Below are 20262 nucleotides of genomic sequence, written 5' to 3'. Positions count from 1 at the left end.
CCTGTCCGCACCGGGGTGTGTGCCTGTGTGCTGGTGTCCTTTGGAAGTGCGTTTGTAAATCGCTGGGGGGTGGAGGGGAGGGCGAGCGAGCGAGAGATGGATGCGCGAGTTGAGGAGGCGGCATGGGGGCGGGGAGAGGGATTTCACGTTTTATTCCAAATTATGATGTATTCGGAAGCCAGCGTTGGCTTGGATGAGCAGCCCTGCTCTGTCCAGAGGCCACTCTGTGCCTCGGTGTTGGAGGGGTTGTTAGTGAGTGGGAGGCTCTTCCAGGCTGGAAGCTGAGCAGCGCTCGCGGAGGCCAGCGCCTTCAGGCCGGTAGCCGCCGGCTTCGGTTCTCGCCGCATTCAGGCTTCGTCCATTTCTGGTCAGTTTCGCGGGTACGGCCGCCGGGGTCTGCGGGAGAGGCCCGGAAAAGACAATGGGCGCATTCTCCAGGCCTCGCGCCTCGGGTGGGGACCTTCGGGATCATCTCCAAGGAACATTTTTCTACCCCCTCCCCGGGTGAGCGACATTCCCGCGTGGGTCAGGTACCCGTCACATCGATGACCGGGACCGGGCTTCCTGGAGGGACGGGGTCAGTGCTGCCCTAGCTCCGAAAGAAAGGATTTTGTTTTGCCAGTTACTGTGGTTGCTAATGTCATCATCATCACCACCACCACTACTACCACCACCGTCATCATCATCATCATCGTATTTTAATTAAAATAATCGTCCAGGAGCGAAGCGGCTTGTCCCTTTTAGCTTCTTCGGGGCGATAACAAAGCAGCGCGGGTTTCCTCCCGCCAGCGCTGATCTTTAAACTGCTGGGTTTGTGGTAGGGAGAGAAAATGGAGAGAGGGACGAACACAGAGACTCCGTCCTAAAGCAGAAATTAAACCCGACCTCAGACACCGGGCGTGACTGGATTCCTTCTTGTTCCCACACCTCCCCCCTCATTTGGATTAGAAGAGGAGAAAGAAAATCTCCCGCATTGGACTGAAACCGCAGGGAATAATTATTACTGTATTTCCACTAAAGCCGGGGCAAAAAGGAGGTGGCCTTAGCAATTAATCCAAGACTTCGATGTGTGACCATAAACTGGACAATTTAGGCAAAACAAATTAAACAATTTGTTTCCCTCCCTTCCGGAGGGAGGGAAAAAAAGGTGAACTAAATTTCACTACCGCTACACCCTGGGAAGCAGTACTGGATTTATTTTTACCCTCCGTCCTTTCCTTGTTTATTGCTGAAAAGAATTACTGAAATTCTCCCCTTCTCTGACGATCTGAATGCCGATAAATCGAAAATCTTGTGTAGGGATTGTTGAGGGAAAGGCGAGGGCCTTTCCTTTCTTTCTTTTTCCCTTTCTTTTCTTTTCCTTTCTTTCTTTTCCTCCTCTCCCTCCTCTTCCCCGCCCCCCTTAATCTGTAGGAAGAAAAAAAGGGACTGGGTTACATCAGATATCCCCCCACCCACCCCTTTCTCTGGGATCTGCGCCGTTCAGACTGTATCCCTTCGGGAAAGTAGCCTTTGGAATTGGGTTCTGGTTTCGCTTTGGGTTGGAGGTGGGCAGGTGAGAGTCATGGAGAGAATGGGGTCCTCAGAGGTTCTGTCCCACCGACCAGGGTCTGAAGATCGGATTCCCCTTTTCGGACACACATCCCCCTACCCACCCATGCCAGGCTGCGGACGACTCCGCGCTGTGGCCACAGCTCCGGCCTGACTTCGGTTCCCGAGCCAACGGCGTAGACGAGTCTGCTTAGAAAACAAATGGCCACACTGAACCAGACATCCCGGTTGGAGGGTCCGATAATGTTCCGGGCAGTCTGCGGCTGGGTTGTTGTTGTTGGACTAGATAGTTATTCCTGATTGGTCAGGTGTAGGGTTCTTTTTTATGGGGGTGCGGGGGAGGCTTCAAACACCTGCAGGTTGGGGGCGGAAAGCTGCTGGCGATTCCCGGGGCGGGTTGGCGAGGACATGAGGTAATTCCCAGCCATTGACCCCCATTTCTCTCTCTCCCTCCCTCTCGCCCTCCCTCTTTCTCTCCACCCCCATCTTTCCTGGAAACTCGCTTTGGGCGCGGCAGACCGCCCAGGACCACACCGCGGCCTAACTGCCGGTCTCTCAGTGAGAGAGGGGGAAAGCAAAGACCCCTTCCACAACCTGGACCTCGGCTCCTGCCCCTCTCCCGCCGGAGGAGGAGTGGAGATCCTATTCAGAGGGGCCGCTCTCTCTAAATATGCCCCAGGTGAGTTTTTGGGGGAATAGTACTGGTGGAAACAGTCACCAGGAAGGCCTTGGGATCTGGCCTGAGGTGGGGAAAGCTTGGGACAGAGGACAGACCAGTTTCAGATTGGGGAGGAGGAGGGGAGGACGAACCCAGAGTTGGGAATCCGGGATCTGACTCTGCCACTGACTGTGGCCTCTGTGCCACTGTGGCTTCCAGCAGGGCCGTTTCCTGGCCCTGGGTGAAAACAGCTAGTTGGGCTTAGTCCCCCCTCACCCAAGGTCCCCCTCTGTCCTGGTTCCGTGGACGTTTCACCGGGCTCATAACTTTGGGGCGGCTATATCCGGATAGCGCAGGCTGTGTGCTCCCGGGGCTCTGGCAGGAAGAAGGCCGCAGCCATCCTGGCTAACGCAGTCCCAACTCGGGTGGGCCCAGGCTGGGGCCTAAGGCCTAGGGTGGGGCTGCGTTCAAACACCGCTCCACTCCAGTAGCAGCGGGAAAGTGGTTCTGTTCACGGGCGATTTGGGTTTGCGTGCAGGCTTGGGGCTCCCCCAGTGGGTCATGCGGGTGTGGATGCAGTATCAGGGACCAGAGGCTGTGTTTAAGGCGGCGGCTCTAGCCGGGGCATGGCGGAGGCTGTTTTCACATAAGAAATTTTCCTTGCTGGGAATTGGAAGCTGCCGGAGACCAGGTGCCTGTCCCCCAGGAGCTCTCGGGTTCCCCTGTCGTGTTCAGACACACATGGAAGTTATGTGGCTGGCTGTCTGGCAGCAGGAGATGAGCCGGTGTAGGGGGCTTTGAGCTGGGTCTTGGTTGCACAAAGAGGAGTTGTAATGGTCCAATAGTCTAGTGCTGTTCGGTTCGAAATCTGAAACCTTCTCACCCCCTTTTTCATTTTCCCTAATAAAAATAAATAAACATCACTCCGGCTTTCCTTTTAATAATCTTAACCAAAGCCAAGTGATGGGATTTAGTCACCGACCACCGAAAGTGCTTGTGAGTTCTCTGGCAGCTTCCTCGAGAGCCTGGCCCTCTGGCCTGGGTGATCCTGGTTGCAGATGAACCGGCAGGGTTTTCCTGAGGTCCTGGGAGGGGCGGGGAGAGGTTGACCACAGACCCCTGGGGACCAATCATAGGTTTGGTGGGGGGGCTCAGAGATATAGATATTTATAGGCGTCTGGAGAGGGCATTTGGGGCCAGAGTCAGCTCATCTGAGATAAGTGCTCCCCTTGCCCCTCTGGGATCTGCTCCTACTCAGAGTCTCGGAATTAATCAGAAGGTACAAATGTGTCATATGGAGAGCTTGAGCTCATTCTGGCAATTGCTGAGTGAACGGTTTGTCACTCGGTTAGGAGCTGGGACTTAAGCACGTGTCACTGGGTGCACAACGGTGCCTGGGGACAGTAAGGTAGGGAGCCAGCTCCTTGGGGCTTGTACGCTTTGCCAGAGGACGGTATATTTCTAATGCATTTCACTGTTGCAGGGGAGCCAGGAAGTCTCCAGTGGTATACCACTGGTGCATTTCTAGTGGCCGCGGTGTCTTGACGGTCGGTCCCATTCTGTGGATACAGACAGACCTATTGTTTCCACCATGAACATAAACTCGTTTCCAATGAAGTGTTGCAGACCTACTGCCTTTGCAGCCAGGGTGCACCAGGTCTGGGGGAATTTTGTCATTTTGGGGCACTGCCCATGGGGCTGGCAGAGCTAGGGCAGGAGCTTAATCTGAATGGTGATTCTCCATCAGCTGTGTGTCCAGTGGCCATTGAGCTGAGCTCCTGAGGAGGTTTCAGAAGGTCGGGTCTCTCTTCTGGGGTGGGAGGATGGTTCCCAGGCCGACTCCAGTCCAGAGTGGTGCAGTGGCAGAGTGGCTGCCAGGAATGATCAGATGGACTCTGCTTGGTGCTGAGTTGGATTTTTGTGTATTTGTTTTCTGCTATAAAATACGCCAATTATATAATTCCAACAGCAGAAATCTTATTTTGAACATCTTATGAAGCCTGTTGAGTTGATTATATTTTTATTGTTTTATTAAAACTCACAAGCATTTCCTCACTCTGGACCCAGAGTCTCATAGTTTTTCTGTTTTCATTCTTGCGGGGGTGGGGTGTGTGTGTGTGGTGGGTTTTGGAAGAACTGGAGGGAGCGGTAGTGGGGAGTGGAGCCTCTGCCTGCGGTCACCCAGGAGTATGGTTGAGGAGGAGAGGACTGTCCTTTGCTGGAGGGGGGCGGGCAGGATATGTGAGAGGGTGTATATGGGAGGATAACAAAGACAGAGCGAGACTGGAGTTCGAGTCCTGCTCTGTGGCAAACAGGCGAGTGTGACCTTGGGCAAGGTAGTCTCCTTGCTGGCCCAGTCTCCCAGTCTATAATAATGTTTACTTGAGCATTTGCACAGTGCTTTTAAATGCATATATGAGGTACACCTCCCATTTCCCAGAGGACAACACCGAGGTAGGAGAGGGGGATGGGGGAGTGCTGGACGAGTTCAGCAGCCATCATGACACCCCTTCGCCCCACACTCCTGGATGGGAGCCCAGACCCCAGTGGCCTCAGGAGCACCCTTTGAACGTCGGGGCTTCACACTGCCTCAGGCAGGCTTCCCTTCTAGACCCCACCTCACTTTTGAGTTCAGCTGAGCAGAAGCGGGTATATATAGTGTGCGGGGAGGTATGGCCGGGATCATCTTCTTCCCTTCCTTATGTCCCGTCTCCAGTCCCAGGAGGAGTAAAAGTAAAGGGCCACTGGGGTTTCTGGCGGCTACACAGAATACAGGTGGATTTGCGGAGTGTAGACGGACGCCGTCCCCGCAGGGGTGAATATGTGTTGAAAGGGAGAGCTGGCTCCTCCGGATAATTCTCTGCCAGCTCTGATCCCTCTTGCACACACACCCCCACCAGGTTTCTGGGTGTATGTGTGTGGCGGTAGGCTGGGGGCAGGTATTGCTGAAAGGCAAGGGAGGTTCGAAAAGCACCCCACCTCCGCGCGACAGGTTCCCCGCCAAAACCAAAAGGGGGGCGGGAAGAACACGGTCGGGGATTTGTTCCCTCCTCTTCCCTTGCGGCCTGAGAAGGGGCACGGGGTGATATTTCTTTCTCGTCTCTTTCTACGTTTCCTTCCTCCTTCCCCCCCACCCTCTGTTTTTCTTTCGCTGGCTGTATTCCTTTTCTTCCAATGTCTTTGTCGTCCTTCTCCACCTCTGTCCTTTTGGCCCTCAGTCTCTGTCTCCCGGGCACCCTCTTCTCTTCTCCCAAACCAGAGGCCCCCTTTCCCTCCTGCCCCAGCACTGCGGGCGGGTGTGTGTCCACGTGGCGCTAAGTTTGTCCGCCTCTTCTCACGTTTCGGTGCGTGAGTTTCTCTCTGCCTTTTACCCCCTCCCGCACCCCCCGCTCCGATCCCACCCCACGTGGATGGGCCGGGGGCGGTGGTCAGAGCGGGTGTCCGCTTGTCTGTCTGCCCGCAGGATGACGGAGCGGCCGCCGAGCGAGGCGGCACGCAGTGACCCCCCGCTAGACGGACGGGACGCGGCCGAGGCCCGCATGGCCCCCCCGCACCTGGTCCTGCTGAACGGCGTCGCCAAGGAGACGAGCCGCGCGGCCCCGGCGGAGCCCCCGGTCATCGAGCTGGGCGCGCGCGGCGGCGGCCCGGGGGGCGGCCCCGCCGGTGGGGGCGGCGCCGCGCGAGACTTAAAGGGCCGCGACGCTGCGGCTGCCGAAGCGCGCCATCGGGTACCCACCACCGAGCTGTGCAGACCTCCTGGGCCCGCGCCCGCCTCGGCCCCCGCAGAGCTGCCCGGCGACGGCCGCATGGTGCAGTTGAGCCCGCCCGCGCTGGCGGCCCCGGCCGCCCCCGGCCGCGCGCTGCTCTACAGTCTCAGCCAGCCGCTGGCTTCTCTCGGCAGGTCAGGGCCGGCGGGAGGGGCGGGTGGGCAGGAGGCATGGGCGCCGGGGCTCCTCTTCCGCACGTCGGGAGCCGGCTGCCCTCCTCCCGGCGGGGCAGTGTGGCTGAGCGCGCTAGGAGAGGGGGAGAGGGGGACGTTTTACACCCGGGGTTGGAAAAGTCTTGGCTGGAGTCCCCGTGCAAGTGAGGAACGAGCCCTCTGCTAGTGTGTGTGTGTATGTGTGCGCACGCGGGGGGCGGTGTGCAGGTGTCTTGTTAACGCGGCGTGCTGCGAGCTTGGAAGCCAAAGAGGGGGAGTACCGGCATGCGGCTGGCTGTGAGCAGAAGCGCGGGGCGCTGCCTGGTGGTGGTGGTGGTGGGGGCGTGGGGTGGACAGGAGGAGTCTGAGTGTGAGTACCAGGAAGGAATGTGTCTGAATGCGCTCCGCTGTGAAATTCTTCTGGAAGCTGCAGCCCTCGGTGGACAGGTAAGAGATGTGCTTGCAAGAGGTCTCCCTCCTCTGAAACTCCCTGCCAGGGCCTGCCTGGGGAATAGATCCCTCCCTCCTCTCCTGAGCTCCTCTGCCCCTAGCTGCGATCTCTGGCCAGGACCTGTGCTCCCTTTGGTGTGAGGGTATCCATTTCCCTGCTGGGGCCACTGAGGTGGTGGAGAGCAGGAGACACGGTTGGGGTGGGGACAGGAAGATGAGGCAGGGAGAGACAGTGGGGGGCAGTCGGTGAGTCTGTGGGACACTGGAGGAAGAAGCTACGGAGAGTCGAGTGGGTAATGGGGGGGCATGTCAGTGGGGCTGAGTCAGGGTTTCCTGTCTGTTGTCTGTCCTTGGGCCCCATGGGGCTGGAGTGAAGGTGGGGTGAAGTTGGGGGTAAGGAACAGGGTGCCCTTATGTGGTGCAGGAATTGCACACTGCCAGGTGTGAAGGCCGTGTCTGCCTGTGTGAGCACCTGTTTGGGAGTGGAGGTGCCTATGGCTTGTGCGCTTGTATGTGGGGGGTGTATGCTCATTTTTGTGTTTGCTCCCTGTGTTCACCATTAATTCTGTGTATGTGTGTTTGTGTGTGTCTGAGTGTGTGTGTGTGTAGGGGTGTGTGGCCACCCTCCCCTTGTTTGTCTCACCACAGAGAGAGTCTGGGGGTGTTGTGTGTGTGTGTGTGTGTGTGTGTGTGTGTGTGTGTGTGTGTGTTTCATGCTTCTTCTATCCCCAGTTCCGATGTGAAGGGACCAGGGTTGCCCTTGTTTTTTGGGGCGGGGGCTCAAGAACATGTGGGGAGGATCTGTATGGAGCCCCTCTCTCCCCTCCACCCACATGTGATCTTGTGATCTGCCTGCTCCCTCCCACAGTGGGTTCTTTGGGGAGCCAGATGCCTTCCCTATGTTTGCCACCAACAACCGAGTGAAGAGGAGACCCTCCCCTTATGAGATGGAGATTACTGATGGTGAGTCAACCCCCCCGCTCCACTTGTGTACTCACTCCCTCAAGGTGTTAGAACCCTGAAGGAGGAATCATCGGGGACTACTCCCTAGGTGTCTCACATAGATGGGCAGCTCTCTTGGAGCCAAGAGAAGCTGTTGAAGTCCTTGCCCTATTGACCTGGGACTAGGGGAGGTCATGGGTGGGGCTGGGGGTTTACCACGGTCCTGGGAAGAGAGTGCATGGGAGTGAGGACACACTGTGGCACTTAGCCCTAACCTCCACCGTCAATTGTAGTCCCCACTCTAGCTCCATTCCTACAGTTGGTAAGGATCCCCCGGGAGGGCAGAAACACACAGTGTTTCTAAGCACCAACCTCCAGGGATTCTCTGTATCTCCTCCCAAGTCCTCTTTGGAATCTGAAGTCTTCTCCCTGCCTGGAATTGCACCTTTAAGGGTCTTGTCCCAGGTCCCTGCAGAGTGGGGCCCTCTTGTGCCCTTTTCCACACTCTGAGCTGAGACTCGGAGTTCCCTTCCTGACATCATAGATTCTACCCTGCTCCCTCCCTCCCCCCGACCCCAAAGGCCTCAGCATTTTTAATGTGAACTACCCGAGTAGTCTTTGGCCCCGAACTTGGGGGAAGGAGTTGGATGAGTGGGAAATTTGGAGGACCCCCTCCCTCTTCCCAAGGTTGACTAGATGTAGTAGATGGGGCCCAGCACCAGGGGGCAGGAGAGCAGGCTCTTCAGAGCCGAGGGACTTCCTGGAGCTCCTGGTGCACACCGGAGGCCTTGAAGCCAGACTGGGATTTCTGCAAGTTGCTGGTGGGAGGGATGTATGTTGAGCTGGGGCTTCTGGAGGGGATCCCTCTGTGGTGTTCTGGAGAGGAGGCAAGCTAGCATCTGGACAAGGAACAGATCTCAAAAGACCCAGCCAGCCTGGGGCACAGGGGTGTAGGGCCGGGAGGGAAGGGTGTTGGAGTGTCAGTGCTGCTAGGTTAGAGACAGGAGGTGGGTGTACCAAACAGGAAGTAGGCAAGACCAGCCCTGAAGTTCCCCAGGGAAGAGGCATTTTCTACAAAGGTCAGAGACGACAGAAATCAGGCACAGAGGAAGGGGCAAGGGGTGAGGGTTTGGGGGGAGTGCAGGAGTGTAGAGAGGAGATTACCCATGAATGATGCCAATATTTACCAAGCACCTACTCTGTGCCCTGCCAGCGTGAGACAGAGGACATGGAGGGAGGTACAGACTCAGGAAAGAGGAAGGTGTGGAGAGGTGGGTGGTTCTCTGGAAAGGACCAGAGAGGAATAGACAGAAATGGAGGTGAAGGGAAGGGTGGAGGGGTGCAGGATATGCCCACAGGATTTTGAAATCAGAGATTTAAATGAAAAGAGTCCATAAAAGTGGGGCTAACACAAGGTCTAAAGCCAGGACTCGACGTGCATTCCTGTTGCTGAACTTTTCTGGGCCTCCGTTTTCTCATTTGTAACGTAGGGAGAATAATAGCTTCCTCACAGGTTGTTGAAGGAGCACAGTGGGGTAAAGTGCTTTTAGGGCCTGGCTTGGGGTAGGCACGGCTTCTGGAGTCTGTGTAGCTCTAGTTGTGACAGCGGCCATAATGCCTCTCTCCCCACCTAGGAGCTCCCTCAAGATCAGCCAGCTTCAGCCACAGAGCAGAGGTCCTCCTGGTGGCACAGCTGAGGGACTCCCCTCTGTCTGTCCTGGAGGCCGGAGAACAGCAAGTTATTTCCTCTGAGGCACCCAGGGTAGGACTGCCCAGCAGGCGTGCTGTGTTTTTCCCAGCCTGGGTCTGGCCTTTGGCAAAGAGTCAGCTGGGCTGGGGCCTGCTGGGGTTTGGAAAGATAGCTTCTGAGGCACTGTGGGCAGAGGATGAGTGATTCTCCCTGGGGGAAACATGGTGTGTGTGTGTCTGTGTGTGTGTAAGACTGGTGTGTGTATGTGTAAGAGATGATTAAGCGGGAAGTGTCGGCGCGGATGAGCTGGGTTGCAGAGGCAAGGTCTGCCTCCGTCCTGGCCGCCGTCTCCATAGCTGTGAAATGAGCAATGGGTCTTAGGTGATGTCTTCTCTCCTACCCAGCTTTCCACGTTCTGAGATCCGGTTCCAGGGTCATCAGAAGAGGGCAAGCAACCATCCCAGTACTGGCAGTTCCTTCAGTGCTCAGAGCTTCCTGAGGACTGCCAGGAGCTGGCTCTGTGCCTCAGGGTTGCGGAAGGAAGCAGCCGCCTCAGCCCAGGAGCCTGGGAGCACTAGCGGGGCGCTCCTCTGCCTTTGCTGGCTTTGGGAATCCCAGGTCACGCTTGGACATTTAGTGCAGTGCTTTGTATACCATAGGTGCTCGATACATGCACACTGGTGTCTGCCCCTGCTCTGCAAGTCTTAATACATGAGCGCTAGTGAATACTGTTCTAGTCTGTGATCAGTGCACTGTAGACACGGGGAGACGGAGGCAGCCCTCAGACGCCTGCCTAGAGCCTCAGGCCATGGCGTCTCTGTGCCATGGCTGTCTCTCCACTCCTCTCCTGGGGAAGAGAGCCTGCAGTGTAAGTCATTTCCCCACCACTCTGCTCTCTCCTCCATTCCGTACCTGCCAGCATGATCAGTTGGTCAGCAAATATTTATTGAGCTCCTGCCTACTCTGTGCTTCCATCACCCTTAGAATAAAATCCCTACATCTTACCACAGGGCCCTATGGGATCTGGACTCAGGCTCCTCTGATCTTACCCACACTAATCTCTCCGGGCTGGCTTCAGCCATTTCCCAGCTCAGGGCATGTGCACATGCCCTTCCAACTTCCCTTCCTGTGTCTGGCTGGCTCTTCTTCGGCCTTAAGTTCTTCCCTTATAGATGTCACCTCCTCCAAAAGGATGTCCCCAACCACCTCAGGTAAACATGGCCGCTCCTTTCCATCTTTCGTTTACATTCAGCTTCCCGTTTGTTTGTTATTTGTTTGCCGATTGTTCATCATCTGTCATCCCCATTAACATGTAAGCTCCACGAGGGCAGGGACTCTGTGCACCTTTATTCCTTAATGCCGAGCACAGTGCCGGTTGTCAGGAAATAACTGATGAATGGATAATAATAGCTAACATTTATTGACTGTTTCATCAGAGCCAGGTATTATCTTAAGTACTTTAACTGTATTAGTTGTTAGATTCACAAGACAATCTTATGACTTGAGTTACTAGTGTTATCTCCATGGTACAGGTGATGATGCTAAGACACAGAGAGTTCAGGTAACTTGCCCAGAGTTACTATCTAGGGAGTAACAGTCAGGAATTGAACCTGGAACGTCTGGCTCCAGAGTTTAATCTTTCTAACTAGTGCCATATGGCCTCTTAGCACAAGTGAATGAATGAATAATATATGGTTCCTGTCCTCAAATGTCTCACAGCTCAGAGAGGGGGACAAACATGGAAACATAAGTGATGATCAAGAGTGATGGAGATTACAGGATTATAGGGCCATGGTGGTTGGTTAGATCTGTCTGGAGGGATGAGGGAAGTTCTCAGAGAGGAGGAAACAGATAAACAGGGTTTTGAAGGACAAGTAAAGAGTTTTCTGAGTAAAAGGAAAGAGGGCATTCTAGGTTTCCCAAGTTTCCAGGTGGATGGCTTCTCCGCTTCCCCACAGGAGAAGACGCCCTGGGGGATCCCCGACCCACTGTCCTAACCCTTGTCCTCCTACCTCCAGGTCCCCACACCAAAGTCGTGCGGCGCATCTTCACCAACAGCCGGGAGCGATGGCGGCAGCAGAATGTGAACGGGGCCTTCGCTGAGCTCCGCAAGCTGATCCCCACGCATCCCCCAGACAAGAAGCTCAGCAAGAATGAGATCCTCCGCCTGGCCATGAAGTACATCAACTTCCTGGCCAAGCTGCTCAATGACCAGGAGGAGGAGGGCAGCCAGCGGGCCAAACCTGGCAAGGACCCTGCGGTGGGGGCTGGTGGAGGGGGTGGTGGCGGAGGGGGCGCTGCACCTCCAGATGACCTCCTGCAGGACGTGCTGTCCCCGAACTCCAGCTGTGGCAGCTCCCTGGATGGGGCAGCCAGCCCGGACAGCTACACGGAAGAGCCGGCACCCAAGCACACGGCCCGCAGCCTCCATCCTGCCATGCTGCCCGCCGCGGATGGAGCCGGCCCTCGGTGATGGGTCTGGGGCCACCCAGGACCAGCCAGGAGGGTGCCCTCAGGCCACGGGCACCATGGGCTTTAGGGCAGGTGGGGTGAGGATTGGGCAGCTCTGAAGCAGGGCATGGACTTTTGATGAGCTTTCCTTGATGTCTGAGCTGTGGGAAGTCCCAGCTGCCTCTGGGGCTGGCTTTCCTGTTTCCTGCCTCAGTAGGAGAACAGAAACATGGAGCAAAGTGGTAGGTACTTTTTATGAAGATGGCACGGTCTTCCCCCTCTTCCATATCCCTAAGACTTCTCCAGTGAGAGGCTGGAGTGGCGTCGCTTTCGGCCTGGCGCACGGGAGCCCTGTCTTCGCTGAGACCTGGGGTTGTCAGCTCTCTCCTGTGTCCGGCAGCCTCTGCCTCGCCTTGAACCCCTCCCAAACTCGCTGGGGTGGCTTTTGTGGCCACACTGTCCAAATACACAGGTACCCAATAGCTGCCCGTTTCTTGAGCCCCGTCTTCACCCAGGCCCCTGTTGGTCCGTCCAGCTGCAGAGAGTCACAAGCCTCGAGGTGCCTTCTTCAGGGCCTGGCTGAAGAAGACGGCCAGTGGACAGCCTGCTCTCGACTAGCTGGGCCAGAGGGTCAGAAACCCAGAAGCCCTTACTCCTTGCCCTGGGGATCGAAGCTCTGCTCTCTCCCCACTGAGACTTGCCTTCCTCATCCTTGTGGCTGTGGGGACTGAGTCTGCGGCTGTGAGCGTGCCCTGTGAGCTTTGTTCGAAGGCAGACAAAGGAGGAATGATGAGAGTGAAATTGAGCAAGAGCTATTTGGGGCACGTGGGCTTCAAATCGTGGCGGTGCCTCAGAGCTACCTGCCTGCGTCCTCAGCGACACGTCGCTGTTCACGCAGGGAGCAGATGCCAGTGTGCTGATCGGTGTGTGTTGATGCTGAGAGTAGACGTGCGGCCCCATCTCGCGTTCTCCTAGCTCCTCAGAGGGGCCTCCCTGCTGCAGGATGTCTGTTTGCTGATGGTCTGGTCTGTGTCCTGAAACTGAATCGACAACAAACTCTGTCCTATGAATTCCTGGCATTTGGGATTTTGCTTAACTTCAGGTATTTGTGGGATCTCTAGGTCTTGATATGACCCAGGATCTAGCCCCACTTCTAGGGCCTGGGGAGCCCAGTGAGAGACCAGGCCCTGGCGGAGACCCAAACACATTGACATTCACTTAGCAGAACCTTCGGCATTCCTGAGCGCACAAATTTTGGTCATCCAGGGTGTGTATGGGAGGCTGGCGTGACGCAGTAGGAATACTCCCCCCCAGAAGCTGTACATGACATTTTTGTAAATCAAATCCTTATCTTCACCTTTTAAAGAAATACTGCCACGAGTCCCTTGGTAAAGTGGAGAATCCTTCTGTAGAGTGGACTGCTGCCCCCTCATTGATCTCCCGTGTCAATCCAGATGGTGGGACATGGTTTTCTTAAGGTGACGCCTGCCTGTGACCCACCTCGCAAGCCCCTGGAACAAACCGCACACAAGTCCTACATACCTGTCATTGTGCCCTCAAGTCACCCCAACCGGCTCTGACCAGGCGCTGCCTTTGAGGTCAGAGGGAAAACAATGCTCTGACTTTGCCCTGTCCATAGCAATGTGGAAGAACCATCGCTGCGGCTGTCGGGAAAGGCCCTCACACCTTATGGGCTCCCGCCTGGTGGTTCGCCTTCACCATGGCAGGACCTTGGGGACAGCCACATGCCCATGGGGAATGATCCCTGCTCTCCTCCCCTTCCTTTTAAGTTGTGAGAGGAGAGGTCCAGTTTGTGGGGGTGGGAGCAACATGGTTACCCTTGTAGCACTCTGTCTGTCCCATTTCAGCGCCCCCCCCAATCATATTTTGATGAACATTAGGATTCGTTCCTTTCTGATACTTGGACGCTCCTGTGAAAAATCCCACCTGTCTAAAGATGGAGCACCTGTTCTAGGTCCTAAGGCTGCGTTTGCTTCCGGTGGGTTAATTTGACCTGGGAGTGAAAAGTGGCCACGGTGAGCATAGGTGGATGGGTTTTAGGAGATGGATCACACATTCTCTGAGGAACTCCAGCTACTGGCTTCCTCTTCTCTCAGACTTGCAGTGTGACCTGGAAAAGTTCTCTCTCTGAAAGTCAACTTCTCATAAATACGCTAGCTTGGCCTGTCTCCTAGGGCTGTGCTGTGGACTGAATGGAATCGTGACAGTAGAAGCATTTTGAGATCGTATGGAACTCTGTCCCCCTCACTGTCGTTCCTGCAGTGGGGTTTCCCACCCTGAGTCCGGGACCTAGGCAGTGGGCCAGTCTGCCTGTCTGCATAGCATTTGGGTAATTTAGGTTCTAAACCACTTTATCCTGAGTTATCTAGGTTATCCTTATCTCTCCAGATTGACCTCATTTCAGTCTCATTCCAAAGCAAGGCACAGGAGGGAGACTAGAAAAGAGAGATGGGAAAGAGGCAGAATATGTAAAAAGTACTACAGCTACCCGAGACAGGCCTGGGTAGGGGTGGGCAAAGCTTTGTGTCTTTGTTAAGTACTAGAAAAGATCCATAATTTTCACTTTCCTTTCCAGCACCTCCCCCCACCATACTCTTCTCCTTCCTCTGCCTCCTCTTCACCCATGAACATTCTCCATCCAAGAATAATATCTGTACAAAAAGGAAAAAATGTAAAAAAACATGAGGAGGACAAAGATGACTGTTAATGACTGGAGGGAATCATGTCTTTGAAGACAAATTCGTATTCTTTTATTTGTAGTGGCAAACGACAAGATGGTACAACCTTTATCCTTTTCCGAAAGCAAAACAAAGGGCACAGCATCGGTAGTCAGCCGACAACTGTCTCGGCCTTTGGGGGTGGTCGTGTCGTACTTGTGATGTCAATGGTACGTGGCCCCCGCCGAAGGCTTGCCCCCCAGCCCATGTACATAGCGCATCGTTCCTGCGGGCGGGCCCAGCACTTTCCGTCAATGTTGTACTGTACGTGATGCATTGCGTTGGTCTCTGCATTTTTCTGCAGAAGAGGAGTAACCGCTCCAGGTACCTTGACCTTTGTACAGCCCAGAGGCCAACACTGTGGGCGTGTGACTCTAGCGACAAAACCCATGTGGTGATGATGTGTGTATATATATAAGGATATATTGGGAAGATTTCTAAATAAAAGTTTTACAAAGGGGCCTAGACTCTGTGCTTGCGTGTTGCACCCCTAGGATGGGACATTAAAGGAAAGGCGTGGCACGAACCTGTCTCCCCTGAAATGGGTTCTCCTGGGGGGGGCTCCCACCTTCTACCCTGAGGCTCCCCCCTTAGGGTTTCTGTTCTTTTCCCTCTGCCAGGCCTCATGGAGGGGGGCCTCTTCTCAGTGCTGTGCACGCACACTTCGGGCACGGGGCCTCGGGCTGGAGAGTCCTCTCTGCGTGTCGGGTTCAGCTCCATGGCTGGGGCAGTGGCTTTTGTCATAGGTTCAGGGCAGATTAAGTTCTCACCAGAGAATGGTCCCAGGCTCCCCAGTGACTCAGTGGAGGCTGCTCTTGAGGATTGGGGGTGCGGGTCTTACGTGGGGCTCAGCGACAGGGGCTGAGGCTTTGGGAGCAGTGAGTGGAGGCTCAGGCAGAGAGCTGCCGTTCAGATGCAGGGACTGTGGAGGCCAGTGAGGCCTCTGCGTGCAGACTGTTGGATCTTCGGGAACCTCAGGAGGTCAGGTAGGCACTTCCAACGAAGTACCAATCCTTCTTTCTTTGGTTCATTTAGCAAATATTTATTGAGCCCCTATTGGGCCAGGTATTGCTCTAGGTTACTAGGATCTAGCGGTGAAGAAAACCAAGATCCCTGTTTCTGTGTCGCTTAAATTCTAGGAGGGAGACGGTAACCCACAGACACACGGCCATATGAATATGTTGATTGTATAGTAGGTTAGAAGGTGGTTAGTATTAAGGGAAGAAGATGAGCCAAGGGGGGAGCTCAAGGGGCCCACAGATAACTTTGGCTCTTTTGGGGTGAGCCTTGCTCATCCTGCCAGGCTCTGATCTTGGCCGCCCCTGTTCCGGGGGTGCTTCCAACCGTTGCTAGGAGGGCAAAGGCACAACAGGGCATGGGGACACTGCTCTGGCCTGTAGGGAAGCTCCTCGGCTTTTGAAAGACGCCAAGTGTGCCTCTCGCCAGCCCAGAGCAAGGAGGTCCCTGGGCAGAGAGATGGTGAAACTCAGTCATGGCATGGGGACACCAGGGGGAGTGGGTTGCAGGTCTTGGCGCTGGTGGTGGGAGCAGCATGGTGAAGGGACATGAGAGAGAGACAGGGCAGGGCAGTCAGAGGAGTAGGAGAACTACTGGCAGAGTGTGAGTGTGGGGTGTCAGAGGCTAAGGCCAAAGGGTGTTTGGGGAAGTGGTTAGCCAAGCCCGAGGCAGCCGAGAGGGCAAGCAAGCAAAGGTCTGAGAGTGCTGGCTGGACCTGGCAACGTGGAAGTCACTGGTGGCATTGGCGAGAACAGCAGCAGGGGAGGGGTGGAGGCAACAGTCTGACTGTCGCGGACACAGAGTCGGAAGGGAGGAGCACCCATTTCCAGGAGGACCTTTCTCAGGAGAGAGCGAGGCAGTCCATGTCCAGAGAGCTCAGGAAGAGCCCATCAGCTCTGTGGCTACCAGGTAGAGACTACGAGGCCATCGACTGCCCAGGCTGGCTGGTGCCCCATCTCCAGATGGGGAGACTGAGGCCAGAGAGGAGAGGAATCTTCCCAGGGCCACACATCCCTTGGACAGCGGCAGGCAGGGCAGGGCCGGGCCTCCTGCCCCCCTCCCCCTCCCCCCCCCCCCCCCCCCGCTGTGCCTGTGAGGGGGAGGGGTGGCCACGGGCCTCGCCCAGATGGTCTCTCCAGCCTCATTTCTCACCACTCTACCCTTCGTTCTCTCTGCTCGTATTTCACTAGCCTTTCTGCTCCTGCTACTATTTTTTTTAACTGTCCAGTTTTTGCACTTTTGGTTTCTACCCATCGTCTGTTCCCACCGTCCTTTCATCTAGGTAAGTTGCCTTCAGCATCAGGAGACTGTCCTGACTCACTGGGGTCAGCTGCCTCCTTTGTGTCCCCACAGGCCTTCCTTCACTCTCTGTCTGCTTGTCCACTTATCTGCTTTCCCACTAAAACACGAGCTCCTTGAAGGTGAGGCCGTGCCTGATTTGTCTGTTCGCCTCCAGCGCCCTGTGTCAGACCCGGTATGGGGCCCTTTCAACATTTGCTGAATGAAGAGGTTCCCCTGCATGGAATCTCTCAGCTCGGTGTTGAGGCCAGTGTGGAATGAAAGGGTAGAGGGATGGATGGGTGGGAGGCTGGGTCATTACTGCAAAGATGCCCTCCGCCTAAAACCGTGGTCCTGGGCTGGTCAGGGGCAGACGGACAGCTCTGCCCCTTTGGGCTGGTAGAGGACCTTGGGCTGCTTTGGTTGGTGGATAGGAAGGTGGGGTATGTATTTTCTTGGGTTGGGCCCCCCTAGCCTGGTTCTCGTACTGGATCCGGGTTGGGGTGAGGTGGGTATAATGAAGATCAGGAGGCTGGTGATCTGGTCTGCCCATAGCAGCCTTACCTCCCCATGCTGCCCACTCCCCTTTCCCCAGCTTGCAAAACAACTAAGTGTTCCCCAGCAACCAGCTCTCCCCCTCTGGCTGTGTGACCAGACTGCTGGGGACGGGCCCTGGTGCTGGGCACCGTGTCCAGCAGTAGAGGCTCAGCCATCATGACTGTAAGGACAGGAGTCAGTCAAGATCACCCAGGCACCCTCTCTATCGTCCAGAGGAGGAAATGAGGCCCAGAGAGGGTATGGGCTTCACCAAGGTTACACAGGATTTGAATTCAGGTCTGATCCAGAGCCAGTGCTCAGGGCCCCTCAGGAGAGGAAGAAGAAATGGCCAACAGGTAGTTAGTGCTCTTAGAGCAGGTGGGCCTGTGCTAGGCTGGGGGCAGATAGCAGCTCGGTGTGTCCAGCAATCTGCCCAGGACCATGAGCAATCAGTGTGGGCGCTGGAGAGCTTGCCGATAGCTACAGGCCCGGCTGGAGGACAGGCTCGCGGGCAGTGAGGACAGTTGATGTGGTATCAGCTCAGGGAGGGAGAGGCCAGGACAGGAATGGGACTGAGCAGGAAAGGCAGCAGGGCCACAGAAAGAACCTGGCCTTTGGGGTTAAGTTCCAGGGCTGCCGCTTCTTGTGCCTGCTGTGTGACTTTAGGTAAATCACTTAATCTCTCTTAGACTCAGTTTCCTCATCTGTTAAATGAAGTTATTAACACGTATCTTACAGGACGGTCATGGGACTTCAATAATATATGTAAGTGCTTGTGTCTTGTAGAAAGAACCATTACTCTCGCTGGAAATGGGTTTGGGATAGGGCTGTATTTGGAATGGCAGAAGAGAGAAAGAGGACAGAGGGGAAGTGGGAACATTACTCATTCACAGCAGCAGGAATTCCTCTGGACCTGCCCCATGCTGGGCAATGCTGGGGAGCCAGCAAGGGACCTTCCTTGTCCCTGTCCTCAGGGCGCTTGCAGGCTGGGTGGAAGTGAGATGTAGGGGAGGAGATCCAGAGCAGGACAACCCTGGAGGCAAGTGCTGTGAGAGGGAGGCCCAGTGGGTGTGGGAGACCTGGCTCTGGCAGTGGAGGCCCAGAGTAAATGTTTGCTGAATTGAAGGAGCCTGGGAGGAGGCTGGGGAAGGCTTCCTAGAGACGGTGTCATTTCCATTCTTCCGGGTGCCTTTGCAGGTTCGCACAGCCTGTCCCGAGCCCCAGCATCTTCTCTCAATGGCAGGGGCTAGCTGCTCCAGAGATGCTGGTCCTCCGTCCTGGAGGCCCTGCTCTGGTCCAAGCCACCTGGGGCAGGGCTGGGCTGCTGGAGCTATCCATGCCCACCAGGACATTCCCTCTGGCTCCTCCTTTCTCTCCCCACTCACTTGGTCCGAGCCCTGCCTCCCTCCCCAGCTCCTGGCCTTCTCTGTCCACACAATAACAGGATGTGATCCGTTCGAAGAGAGGAAGTGGGGAGGACGGGCAGTGCTGATAGCGAGGTTCTGACTCTCCGCTCTCCGTGCCTCCCCTCCCCTTTGGACCAGCCCCTGAGGCCGCCTCCTGTCCAAGGCCCTGTCTGCCTGGGCCTCTCTCCCCGTTGGGAGGGATGAGTTTGGGGTCTTCAGGCTTGACTCAGGCCTGTGTAAGCCCATGGAGAGATACACACTGGCCCTCTGCACGGCCTGCCTCCTGGCTCTGGCTTTGCTGGCCTGTCTGAGACGCTGAGACTCAGGGAGCCTGGCCTGACAAGCTCGGGACTCCAGGGTGTTTTCTGGAGTTGCCAGAGCCTGTGGGTGGGCAGGTGGTTCCCTCAGGCTTCACCCACCGCCTGTTTCCACGTGGGCCTGATCCAAGGCAGCGGGGCGATAGGGTCAACCAAGAGGTCCTCATCAAGCACTGACTCTGCTCTGCCTTGCACAGAGTGTGGGGTAGGCCGCCATAGGGGGAAACTGAGGCTCCGAGAGGCAAAGGGAATGTCTGAACTCAGCATGAACTAGGAGCTAAGCTGGAGCTAGAACCCAGCCGTCCTGACCTGCAACCTGGAGCTGCCTCAGCCCCTTAGGCCAGTGCGGTCCGACAGAACTCCGTGGTGATGAGCACGTTCTATCTGCCCTGTCCAGTATGGAAGCCTCTCGATCAGAGCGTGCAGCTCTCCGGCACTTGAAATGTGGCTAGTGCATAACTGAATTTTGAAGTTTGTTTAATTTGAATTAACCTTAATGTAGACCTGTTAAACTACCATCCCCTCAGGGAAGAGCCGGTTTTGGTAGAGCGAGGCCAAGTGTCCCCTGGCCCCAGACCTGGGGAGCTTGGGAAGAAGATGTTGGTCACCAAGGTTAGCCTCACCTGTGCTCAGTGTCTGCAGTTTATACCGAAGGGCTGTGCTTTCAGCTCTGCCATCTCACTGACTCCTCCCAAGAACCCGGCGTGAGGGGACAGTCACTCCCATTTCCCAGATGAGGAAATTCCAAGGTCAGAGAGGTTAAGCGACCTGGCCAAGGTCGAGTGGCTGAGGGAGAAGCCCAGCTGGGATTCTGATCCGGGCTGTTTGGGGAACCTGTTCCCTCACCCCAATGCAGATGAGCCCCTGAATACTGCCGGGATTACTGAGAGGGGCACCACCCAGTCCCTGGCTGTTAGTGTAAGCCTACTCAGAGGAGCCATCAGAGGAGGGCTGCCCCCCGTACATTGTTGGGGGGATGTTTTGTTATATGTTATTTTTGTGAGTCCCTGTTATGGGGGAGACACAATCTCTCCTGACTCAGTCTCAGTTCTGCAGATGGTGATCTGAAGATAACACCCCCTCCCCCAATTGGCCCCCACCCCCTTCTTATCCCATAACTGCCACCACCCCCTGCCCCCTGCAAGACCCTTGCGTTTCTGAGACCCAGTGGAGTTACGGGACCAGGGTAGAAAACCCTTTCCCACCCCATGCCTGGTGACAGCCCAGCCAGCTGAGACCCGGGAGCCCAGGGTCCTCAGCCCTCCCCAGCTCACCCCCAGCAGCCTGGGACCTGTGGTGCTCCCGGGT

At 55.9% G+C, this 20262-nt stretch overlaps 1 protein-coding gene across 5 annotated transcripts; it reads left to right on the top strand.

The window, feature by feature from the left end:
- Positions 1–460: 460 nt before the first annotated feature.
- Positions 461–14854, top strand: TAL1 (TAL bHLH transcription factor 1, erythroid differentiation factor). 5 transcript variants are annotated; one of them, XM_079927549.1, is made up of 5 exons: positions 461–504; positions 2069–2230; positions 5673–6110; positions 7447–7541; positions 11229–14854. In XM_079927549.1, the coding sequence occupies exons 3-5, from the start codon at positions 5674–5676 to the stop codon at positions 11681–11683; spliced, it is 987 nt and encodes a 328-aa protein (XP_079783675.1). In that variant the 5' UTR covers positions 461–504; positions 2069–2230; position 5673; the 3' UTR covers positions 11684–14854. The 5 variants fall into 5 exon arrangements, with proteins under 5 accessions (XP_079783675.1, XP_079783674.1, XP_079783673.1 ...); XM_079927548.1 differs by lacking the exon at positions 461–504 and adding an exon at positions 1727–1786; XM_079927547.1 differs by lacking the exon at positions 461–504 and having other exon boundaries at positions 1912–2230.
- Positions 14855–20262: the final 5408 nt, after the last annotated feature.

The sequence above is a fragment of the Stenella coeruleoalba genome (genome assembly GCF_951394435.1).
Source record: "Stenella coeruleoalba genome assembly, chromosome: 1".
NCBI classification, from domain to species: Eukaryota; Metazoa; Chordata; class Mammalia; order Artiodactyla; family Delphinidae; genus Stenella; species Stenella coeruleoalba.
Note: the sequence above shows the minus strand (reverse complement) of the source record. Positions and strands in the feature narration are given on the sequence as shown.

Bases quoted from the DNA above. Each gene is read 5' to 3' on its own strand.
- TAL1 (XM_079927546.1), top strand. From the start codon at position 5,620: ATGGGCCGGGGGCGGTGGTCAGAGCGGGTGTCCGCTTGTCTGTCTGCC. The intron at 6,111-7,446 runs GTCAGGGCCGGC...TCCCTCCCACAG, and splicing joins CCGCTGGCTTCTCTCGGCAG to TGGGTTCTTTGGGGAGCCAG. The intron at 7,542-11,228 runs GTGAGTCAACCC...TCCTACCTCCAG, and splicing joins TGAGATGGAGATTACTGATG to GTCCCCACACCAAAGTCGTG.